The 10,030-nt window shown below is 51.5% G+C and overlaps 6 protein-coding genes across 6 annotated transcripts; 2 read left to right on the forward strand and 4 right to left on the reverse strand.

Moving 5' to 3' along the window:
* Positions 1-404: 404 nt before the first annotated feature.
* ASPZODRAFT_56400 (hypothetical protein) lies at positions 405-1,076 on the forward strand (the record flags this gene model as incomplete). Its single annotated transcript, XM_022728608.1, has 3 exons — positions 405-565; positions 638-912; positions 973-1,076. 3 exons carry the CDS (start codon positions 405-407, stop codon positions 1,074-1,076), a joined length of 540 nt encoding a protein of 179 aa, XP_022586085.1.
* Positions 1,077-1,234: 158 nt separating this feature from the next.
* Positions 1,235-3,972, reverse strand: ASPZODRAFT_138657 (hypothetical protein; the record flags this gene model as incomplete). Its single annotated transcript, XM_022724478.1, has 3 exons — positions 1,235-3,518; positions 3,570-3,656; positions 3,725-3,972. The coding sequence occupies 3 exons, from the start codon at positions 3,970-3,972 to the stop codon at positions 1,235-1,237; spliced, it is 2,619 nt and encodes an 872-aa protein (XP_022586086.1).
* Positions 3,973-4,657: 685 nt separating this feature from the next.
* On the reverse strand, positions 4,658-6,274 carry ASPZODRAFT_127670 (hypothetical protein). The gene is made up of 4 exons (XM_022721809.1): positions 6,165-6,274; positions 5,915-6,065; positions 5,179-5,833; positions 4,658-5,102 (listed from the first exon to the last, which is right to left on the reverse strand). The coding sequence occupies exons 2-4, from the start codon at positions 6,015-6,017 to the stop codon at positions 4,814-4,816; spliced, it is 1,047 nt and encodes a 348-aa protein (XP_022586087.1). The 5' UTR covers positions 6,018-6,065; positions 6,165-6,274; the 3' UTR covers positions 4,658-4,813.
* On the reverse strand, positions 6,223-6,680 carry ASPZODRAFT_127671 (hypothetical protein). Its single transcript, XM_022721810.1, has one exon. The coding sequence runs from the start codon at positions 6,509-6,511 to the stop codon at positions 6,263-6,265; it is 249 nt and encodes an 82-aa protein (XP_022586088.1). The 5' UTR covers positions 6,512-6,680; the 3' UTR covers positions 6,223-6,262.
* A 300-nt stretch (positions 6,681-6,980) lies between these two features.
* On the reverse strand, positions 6,981-8,561 carry ASPZODRAFT_148838 (hypothetical protein; the record flags this gene model as incomplete). The annotated part of the gene is made up of 6 exons (XM_022725424.1): positions 6,981-6,999; positions 7,084-7,747; positions 7,800-8,086; positions 8,138-8,236; positions 8,306-8,347; positions 8,404-8,561. The coding sequence occupies 6 exons, from the start codon at positions 8,559-8,561 to the stop codon at positions 6,981-6,983; spliced, it is 1,269 nt and encodes a 422-aa protein (XP_022586089.1).
* Positions 8,562-9,552: 991 nt separating this feature from the next.
* Positions 9,553-9,897, forward strand: ASPZODRAFT_12396 (hypothetical protein; the record flags this gene model as incomplete). Its single annotated transcript, XM_022721382.1, has 2 exons — positions 9,553-9,647; positions 9,720-9,897. 2 exons carry the CDS (start codon positions 9,553-9,555, stop codon positions 9,895-9,897), a joined length of 273 nt encoding a protein of 90 aa, XP_022586090.1.
* Positions 9,898-10,030: the final 133 nt, after the last annotated feature.

Consider the following 10,030-nt stretch of genomic DNA (forward strand, 5'->3'; position numbering starts at 1 on the left):
CTATTCGATCGATTTCCAGCCACCGCTATTTCCAGCCACCCTATTTTCGTCTCCCTCAATTTCGAACGTGAATCATGACGATGGAAAATCTATGCTCTATTCTGGAGTATTATTATCTTCCTTTTTTTTCCAGTTGATTCTCTTACAGCTTAACACCAGATGCTACTGGCAGTTGACTACTCATTACCATCACCCCGCCAACTCATACAATCAACAGACCAACGACATCGCCCTGCTCCATGCCCGATGCGCTGTCCGTCTGCAGTGAATAGTTGACACTACTATCTAGTACAGATAAATACTCTCTCTCTCTCTCTCTCTCTCTCTTTCATTACATTTGGACCGAGTTATTCGTCATTCGACCCTCCCCCGACTACTACACTACTACTACTACCACCCTCGCAATGCCCGTCAGGGTCACTCGCCAGACCCGACGCCGATATCACTGGCCAGAACTCCAGCTGAACATCTGGATCATTATCGTGCTAGCCTGCTCGGCGACATGTTTAGGGATCTTTGCATGGTTTATGGCTGTTCAGTCGCAACTACGATTAGGGACGCCATGGTAAGACCTCAGCCATCACTGAAATATAAGGTATATATATAAAAGTTATATTTACAAAGTCTTCCTGTACAGGCTCTTCCCCTACATGGTCGTCTCCGGCAGTCTAGGCGTGTTCTTCATCCTGCTCATCCTCATCCTCGCCGCCCAACGGTTCCTCCTCCCGGGGATAATCATCATCGGCAGCTTCATCCTCTTCGTCCTCTGGTTGACCGGGTTGATCGAGACGGCATTACAACTGTACGGGGTGAAAAGCAACGTGAACAGTAATTGTCAGATCTACGTTGCCGATCAGCAGTCGGTAGGCGATAGTATCGACACGCTGGCATGGTTGACGCAGAGCACGATATGTAAGTTCTTTTGAAGTCAAAAAGTCGGAAAAGGGTAGAAAACGAATGGCTGATTTTCAGGTAATTGTTGGAAAACCGCGTTTGCCCTAGAACTCCTCAATACGATCTTCTATCTCTGGATGATGATCATGTCCTACAAGGTCAATAGGGATATATACTATTAGTCATGATATGATTTGGATGATTTCGATGATATGCTATGGTCATGATTGCATGGACGGTGTTAAGTTATTCTTGTACATTATGTCAATATATTTATTGGAGCCAACGCCATCGCTATGCGACGAACCTAAACAAAAGACAACAAAGATAGATAACAGGACTATCCGTTCTCGGCCGCAATCTTCCCCTCTGCCATCTCGTCGTAATCGCCATCCTCAAGTGCAGCCAGCATCTCTCGTTCTAGTTCGTCGTCCTCGTCCTCCGGATACGTCACGCTCGCCGCCCCCGGATCTGGCCGCTCTTCATCATCACCACCACCACCACCATCACCATCATCAGGAGTCGGCGTGTCAGTTACGTCCATGGCCGAGGAGGGCGTTGTTATTGTCGTCGTCGTCCTGCCCGGACTGCTGCTGCTGGCGGTGGCCACCTCTTTGAGACTCGTGCTTCGCTCGTACGACCGTCTGATACGCTGCGCGAGGCGTGAGCCGCCGCCGGCCGATGCGTGTGCGTCGCTGGTCTTCTCCCCCCCTTCGCCTCCCGTCGGCACGGTCGACAACTGATCTTTCTCCTCGACGATGTCCTGGTCCTGGTCCTGGTCTTCTTCATCTCCCTCTTCATCGGTATCGCCACGTTTACGCTTCTTGCTCGGTGTCACGGGGGGCTGCTGTTGTTCACTGCCGGGCGCCTCGGTCTCGCTCTCGCTCTCGTCGTCGCTTCCCAGGAACTCCTTGAGCTCTTCATGCACTGCAGCCTGCTGGTCGGCGTCGTAGCCGATCGGAGAAACCTCCGTGAGGCCGGTGGACTTGAAGATCTCGTTGGTCGACTCGGACATGCCCTCACCCTCGTCTTCTGTCCAAAACTCCTTTGTCTCGTCATCGGTCGTCGACAGCCAGGCGCTCTCCGCTGCTTCCTTGGAGTCAGGCGAGATGGGTTCCCCCCGGTCATCCGGATGCACGGGTAGAAGGTAGGGTGTCTCGTCGAGGCGTTTCCACTGCGTAAGCGAGTCGACCAGCCACTGCGTCGTCACGATCTTGATCTTGAGGTACCGCGTTGCCTCGCGGACCTTGGCGGTGCGGTTCCGCCCGGCCACAAGATGGGTCGTTCGCGATGTGATCTTGGGCGCAAGCACTGCTCCGAAACTCTTGGCCCACAGAGAGATGTCGGCGTTCTGCATGTCGGTACCCAGGGGTAAGACGCCCGAGAAGACCATGACAACCCCGCCCAGGACCTGCCGCTTGATCTGCGGCATGACATCCTTGACGTCTGGCACCAGCTTCAGATCTACATCCTTCTCTTTCACTTGCGTCTTTTCGCCCCGCAGCGCAGCCACTCGTCCGCCGAGGGAACGTGATCGTTTGCGGTCATACTCCTCATAGAAATTCCGGTGGACCTGCTGCAGCCGCTCTTGCAACAGGTACAGTTCCCGGTCGTTGTCCTCTAGCAGATGATGCCGGTGTTGTCTACTCAGATCTTGCGACTCGTCCACACTCTGAGAAGAATCGGGTCGGTCGGCTGCCTCATCCTCGGCGTCTAGTTCCTTTTGCTTCTGAAGCAACGGGCGGTCTTCCACCTGATGCATGATTGTCTCCTCTTGCGCGGTGGCTTGTTCTTGCAAGAGCCGGGGATTGTCCCCTCCGCCCATGGTGACGAGCTGCTCCAGCGCCGATATCCCACCCAGCTCGGGCTTGATGGTTGTTCCATTCACATGGTGTTCGGGTGGGGTGTTGTCAGTTGCTGCTGCTGCTGCTGCTGCTTTGGCGGCGATCGGCTTGTTGGGGTTCTCGAGTTCTTGTTTCTTAGGTAAAAAGCTAGAGTTGATATCGCCAATGCCCACAAAGAAATCGTATGGAGAGACCTTGATAAGGTTGGGGTTCCATCGCCAAACGTCACCACGGTCATCGATGATGACCACCATCTTGGTGTCCACGGGGAATAACCGTTGGAGATTCTTAGCAGTCAGACTGCCGCTCTCGTCACGGCTCAGTATCCGATCCCCAAAGAGCGTGCGGTCTGGATCTACAATGTTTGCAATGCTCTGCGCATAGGCTCTAGTCCCCATTGTGTAGATGTGCAGTTCATAGATCTTGGCCACGTTTTCCAGAAACTGTTGCAGCCCAGGCCGCAGCTTAATGTAGTACCAGCAGCCACGCATACCGGGGCCGTCGTCCACCAACTGGAACGCTCGGACGTCGTTGAGGTATTGGTGGTTCGGGTTGTCCTTATCCTCCATCCATTCTCCAACGGTCGGATCGACGGTGGCATGGATGATGGTCTGGTCCAGATCCACCACAAGCGACAATTTCCGCGACGCTAACAATCGGCGCTTCGCATCTTCCTCCACGCGGGTAGCCTCCCTTTCGCTCACCGTGAGGGTTGTGTTATCGTGGACCATCTTAATGGGTGCGCGCATCGAATCCATAACCTCGGTATTGTACGTAGCTCTTATCACAAGTCAGCGATGCTTTAAACCTTCCATGTCCTGTTTCACATACTCAGTCATATCCTTGCCGCATTCTGCGCAAAGACCTCCAAACTGCACCTCGTGCGCACATGGCTCGTCGATCTCCACAACGTCAACCCTGGAGCAATATGAAAATCAGTCCGTTGACCCCATTTATGGCCGAGAAGAAGTAAAAAAAAAACATACGGCTCATCGATGACATCGCCCTTTGTGACGTTCCACCGGACGATTTCGCCATCCACAGTCGACTCGAACTTTGTAGGAAAGCTCCGCTTCACCTCAACCTTGTTGCCTAGACCATCACCCTCCGTGACAATCGTCTGATATACATACCAGAATAGCGCCTCATCCCGTTGCACCGGGTCTCCCGGCTGCTTCAACAACGATGTGACGGTAATCGGGTAGTGGAGGCTGGCCGGCAGACGGAGGAACATCTTCTTTGTTTGTTGTTTTTTTTGGGGGGGGGGCTCTTTTTTTTTCTTTTTTTTTTGTTCGCCCTTTACGGGCCTAGGAGGCTCCAGAAAGGTGTCGCGTGTCTGAGTAGGTTAGAGGAGGAGGGGGGGTTAACGACAGGTCCTCTAACCAGCCATGCTCAGTGAGAAAAGAACGCAGGAGCGCGCCGAGCGACGGGGAATGGGCGTAGGCTTGTGTCTTTCGTATGTGAACAAGGGTGGCCAATAGATGAACTCTCCGACAGGTTATGAGAGATATATAGCGACGACTTAATATTACCGGGGGTGTTGTATTTTGGAGTGGGCGTGTGAGACGAGGGAAAAGGCGGAATGGAATAATGACGAAGAAAAGCAACTCTTTTGCTTGTCTGGGGCGTTGCCAAACGCCAACCTTCCTTTGGGCAAGTTTCCTGCTGCGGGGCCGAGTAAAGCTCCAGCTTCCCACAGCCGATCACCGCCAATAAGACATTCTTTGTTAAAGAAGAGTGTTTATTGAATTGTTTTGATGGGATAAATAATACTTGTAGCTATTTAATTGCTTTTGTAAATGTTGCTTCATAGTATTCTACTAGCTACGATACTACACAAGGTGAGAAGCGAGTCTAGATTGAATCAACTACCGGAGGGGAGAGAGAGCTCTTGGAAAGACTGTTCCTTCTCTTGCATTGCGGAGACAAAACACGAGATAGTTAACTATAATAGGAAACACAAAGAGTATACGTGATAACCCCCACTATGAATGGTTCAGAACAATTTGGGGTATGGAGGTGCACACACACCTCTCCGACTCCCCGACTCCCTCAGGATTGAGAAAAAAAAGAGCTTACTTCGCCTTGGCAAGGCCGACAGCATTGTTGCCAAGGTCGTAGACGCTGTACCATTTCCTCAGGAAGGCGTCTCCGAGGATGGCCAAGGGGCCCACGGGCTCGGGGAAGTCCATGCCCATGAAAGCACTGATGCAAGAGCCCTGGACCTCAAGAGTGTAGTCAGTGGGGCCAATGGTGAAGTTATGGCCAGACAGGGTGAAGGTCAGATCAGGGAGCGAGGAGCGCTTCTCGCAGTCAATGGTGTACTGGCCGTTCCAGGACTTCTTGGCACCAATCTCCTTGTTCCTTTACAATGAAGTTAGCACAAGAAATATGTGGGAGATTGTGAGAGAGAGGGAAAAAAAAAAAAGAATTGACTTACAGGAGCTCGGCAAGAGTGGAAGGCAGAGCAATCAGGGAGGTACCGGTGTCAAGAATAACACCGGTGTCCTCAAGCACAGCGGTGTTGTCACCGAAGGTGATCGAGTCAAGATCGACCTCCCAGTAGGCCTTGCGGCGAAGAGGGATCTTGATCAGCTCGCCAGTGTAGTGGCTCTTGTCGATACCACCGAAAGTGGCCTCGGACGAGTCACCCTCGGAGTTGGCATCGCCGAGGTAGAAGGCGAAGACCGGCTCGTCGATCAGACCCTGGTTAATCATCTGGTAGAAGGGGGGGATGATCTTGTTCACCGAGATGGTATCATAACCAAGACCCAGGATGCCATCGAACTTGCCGAAAGCGAAAGCAAGTCCCGGCTCGCTGGTGGCTTCGGCAAAGTCCTGCTTCTTGATCTTGAGGTCTCCAATCTGGAGAGTATCCTGGGACACAAAGCCGCTCAGGCTACCGGAACCATAGCGGATGGCAAACTCGGAGCCGTTCTTCTTGTAGCTCGACGAGGCGGAAGAGTCGTACTTGGAGTGAAGGTAGCAAGCGATCGACCCACACTCCGAAGATGGAACCCACAGGTTCGAGCTCCCGGTGTCCAGAACGACCTTGAAGCTCTGCGGAGGGTTACCAAGGGAGATCTCGGTGAAATCTGCAAAGGGAAAAAAAAAGAAAACAACAGGTGTCAGCAACTAGTCTACATTAATCTTCAGAGTGTAAGTAGGAATCATACATTGGGCATTGAGGAAGTTGTCAACAAGGACGTCGTGGCGGTCGTTAGCCTTGAAAGCGGTGTCGTGGAATAGGTCCTCGTGCATCGACGGACGCAGGCCCATGTACTTCTGGCCCAGGGCACGAACATGAGAGTCGATGTTTTGGCCATCCTGTAAAATCCAGATCAGTCAGATGGTATCCGGAGAGATCCGAGAGAAAGAAAAAGAAAAAAAGAAGAAGAAGAAGAAGAAGAAGAAGAAAGGATATACCAGTTGCTCCGAAAGGGGGACCTTGTTCAGCTTGAGCTTGTGGACCTCGGCGGCAGCACCACCGAGGAGCACAGAGGCCGTAATCAAGGAAACGGTCTTCATAGTGAGCCCGACCGCCAGACGACGAGAAAGAGCGACTTCAAATCGTACGAGATGAAAAAGAGTGGTGGAGTTGAAGGGTGGTGATGGGGGAACTGTTTAGGAGAGTGAGTTGGAGGAGGTAGGATGACGGAGGGCAGGTTGAGGACGGATGGGATGGGATGGGCTGGTTGCGGAGGTGATTTGACTGGGGCTGGGCTCCTTGCCAGGGCGAGCAGCGGGTCTAGCGGCGTGACTGCGTCACTCATCAGCGATAAGCAGTGAGGCACCAGGGCTGGTCAGGTGACGACTGGTGCCTGCGTCCGACGTCGGTTGTTTTGATTATCTGGGGCTTTCCACCGAGGTGATTTCAGGTAGTAGGGTACAGAGATTTGCCATTATGTGGTAGTAGTTGATAGATAAATACTAGTTATCTACTATGCATCATACCTACTACTACTCACTTCGTTGATGTGGCTCGGGCAACGCCTCTCATGACGATAATCCAGGTGCCTGCTGGGTCTTGGCGAACTTGTGCCTGAAGAATCAGGTACGAAAGTACTAAAGATAGCCTAGGCTTTTCCAACAGGCACGGTGATGACAGGCTCTATCAGATACGATGTATGGACATCTACATGACTACAATGAACATGTAATTTGCATATAACTGAATTGTCTAGATATTGATGGTACAGCTTATGCCCACCTGTTGCCATATAATATCTCATCTTGGCGTGTTTACCGGTAGAAATCGAATCTGTAAAGTCAGTATTGCCAAAAAGAAGGAAAGGGAAAAAAAAAAAAAAGAGAGAGAAGAAGAAGAAGAAGAAGCATAACACACCTATCAGCTTCCTGGCCACCCTTGACCTGGCTGGCATAGGCATCCTCAAGATCTGACTGAATGATGTTGTATCGATTCTTCCGGACAGCGCGTAAACCGGCCTCTTGCATGATGGCGGCAATGACAGCGCCCGAAAGAGGGTCGTTGCGCACGATGAGCGAATCGAGGTCGACCTCTGGCGACAGAGACATCTTGGACGCAATGGTACTGAAAATCAGACGGCGCTCACGGCGGTCGCGCAGAGAAGGGAATTCAATCTTCCGGTCCAGACGTCCAGGGCGTAAAAGGGCGGGGTCTAGTGTATCGGCTCTGTTGGTGGCCATGATGACCTTGACGTTGCTGGTCTGTTCGAAACCATCCATCTGGTTCAGCAGCTCTAGCAGGATACGCTGGACCTCTCGATCCGCGCCGGTCTGCGCATCGAAACGCTTCGTGGCGATGGCGTCGATCTCGTCGATGAAAATGATCGCTGGGGCGTTCTCCCGAGCCATTCTGAACACATCGCGGACCATGCGAGGGCCTTCTCCTAGGTACTTTTGCACAAACTCGGAACCATTGACGCGGATGAAGCTAGCAGTGGTGCTGTTGGCCACTGCCTTGACCAACATGGTCTTACCAGTGCCTGGGGGGCCGTACAGCAAGACACCCCGTGGAGGATCGATACCTAGATAACGTAAGCTCCCTGATTTGTATTTCCAAACCGGATAGCCACTCACCGATTTGACGGTATAAATCAAAGTGGGTTAATGGCAGTTCCACGGCTTCTCTGATCTCCTGTTTCTGCATGTCAAGTCCACCAACGTCTGCATATGTCACATCCGGCTTTTCATTCTCGCCGAGCATGGCGATAGAGGAGTCAGCTTCGGGAGGGAGGATATCGACGAGGGCGTTGGAGTGACGGTGGAGGGCGACCGAGGACGACGGTTTCAGCTTCTCGCGATCAAGGGTGGACAGAACCCGAACAACATAGTTGGAGCCGGTCGACGACTGCACAATTCCCGTACTAGACCGAGTTCAGCGAGACATCCATCCGCAGTCAATCATGAACACCTACTTCTGGTCTATGGCTTCCATAAATTGTCCGATGACCAGAGGCACGCTTTGTATCCGTTTGATTTCCTCCTGTGCTCGAACCAGCTCTCTTTTCAGACTCCTGTAGACGCAAAGTCGTCAGTATAAAGCCCGTCATTTTTACAGTCTTTTTCTATGGATATTGCTTTACCTTTGCTCATCCTTGATGTATTCTTCTTGCAGTTGGATGTACCTGTTTTGTCGTCAGATCATCAATGTAGCTCCCCACATGGCAACGGTCGAACGTACTCGAGATGTCTCTGGAGGCGCTTCAGCGTCGCGTATTCATCACCGCCATCTGTTTCGGAGACCTCAAGGGAGTCGATGTTTGGGATGATGTCCATCGGGACGGGCTTCTTCTGAGACGTGACGGTGTTCGCCGGGTTTTCCACCAGAACGTCTCCCATGATGAGAGATTCCGACTATTGATACGCTTGACACTATATATCTTCTGTGAGAAAAGGGAGTATCTTCGCGTGTGTAAAATGAGTATTTCTTGCGTATGTTGCAGAGAGAAAGGGTTGGTTGGGTGTCCGCCCGAAGCTTCCAAGCGTGACGACCAGCACGTAGACGGAGCTCAGTAAAGTCACATGACCAGGTCTTTATGCTAACCTTTCCGCTGTCCAGGTCTCAACCATCTTTTGAGGCATCAGGCATTAGAAGTATTTATTGGCAATGAAAATAAATCAATCTTCATGGATGTAAACTAAAATGGATGATGATTTTGTTAGATAGACAGCAGCGAACAGATCTTGCTCTCTCCAAGCAGTACTAGTAACTGCTCTTGGTTGCAGTGCTTATACCAATGTAAAATGCTAGGCCTATATTTAGTGTAAACGGCCGAGACCGAACAGAGAGAAAGATAATGTATGTCGTGGTTACGTTAGTTTTTACGGAGGAGAGCTTTTGATATCGCTTTCGATGTCTCTTGCCTGCCTAAATCAATCATAATAAGAGACTACTTTGACAGGTATATATAACTCAGGGATGGCTAGTCGATCACCAAACTATCGCAGCATATTGAGTGAGAACCCGAAAGCAAGACAGGGACCAATCAATCAAACAATAAATGTCTCCCATAGCCAGTATGATCATTACTACATAAATCATCTCGACACCTGTTCTCGCCTCGTATCGTCCGATTTAATCACAGTCTCTGATCCAAGCCTCTCAGTCGGGCAATGAAACCACCGTGGCGCTAGACCGGTTTTGGACAACGATACTAACCCCTCCAGGCATGGCACTTTCAGGTGCCAACGAAGACACCGGTGAAGACATGCAGAGTACAGAATACTGAGCTCAGTACACTGCTACATATCAGAGAAAAAGCTGGCAGGAATTCTCTCGGATCCGGAGTTGAGAACCGTGGTGAAACCTCTGGCTGCCAGATCGCCTACCATGGAAGACTCCGGTGCTCCAGTCTTGTGGCCGCTTGAGCACCGGGAGTGTGTCTCTGTAAAGCAACTTCGACACACACCCGAGGATCAGCAACGGTATGGAGCATATATGCCATGGTATTCTTCTGCTCCATGCACGCCTCCTGAAGATCTCCATTGAATTACCAGAGGCCCCTCAAGAATGACCAAGCCAGTTCCGACGGAAGGGAAAACGACAAAACAGCACCCCCCCAAAAGCGGCATGAGACGAGACCCAACCCGGACTAACCCGGGTGCCACCGGCCGTGCTTTTGCTCCCCCTTTGCAGAGCCCACCCAAAGACTCCCAGCTGCTCACTGCCTTTTGAGTGTCACGACTCACGACTCACCACTGGGAGTTTCCCTAGCCTGAAGTTCAGATCCAGTTCCATTCGCGATCAGTTTGCCCGCCGATTCGATTCCCCTGCTGCTCTAACTGACCAGACCCCCGATCGGTCGCCC

This window comes from Penicilliopsis zonata (assembly GCF_001890105.1).
Source record: "Penicilliopsis zonata CBS 506.65 unplaced genomic scaffold ASPZOscaffold_1, whole genome shotgun sequence".
NCBI classification, from domain to species: Eukaryota; Fungi; Ascomycota; class Eurotiomycetes; order Eurotiales; family Aspergillaceae; genus Penicilliopsis; species Penicilliopsis zonata.

What these genes read in the sequence shown, in the direction of transcription:
- ASPZODRAFT_127670 (XM_022721809.1), bottom strand. Translation starts at nt 6,017, where the DNA reads ATGGGCCTGCGTCCGTCGATGCACGAGGACCTATTCCACGACACCGCT. An exon ending in CAACTTCCTCAATGCCCAAT is followed by an intron (nt 5,834 to 5,914) that starts GTATGATTCCTA and finishes TTCCCTTTGCAG; the next exon opens with ATTTCACCGAGATCTCCCTT. An exon ending in TCCACTCTTGCCGAGCTCCT is followed by an intron (nt 5,103 to 5,178) that starts GTAAGTCAATTC and finishes TTCATTGTAAAG; the next exon opens with GAACAAGGAGATTGGTGCCA.
- ASPZODRAFT_127671 (XM_022721810.1), bottom strand. Translation starts at nt 6,511, where the DNA reads ATGAGTGACGCAGTCACGCCGCTAGACCCGCTGCTCGCCCTGGCAAGG.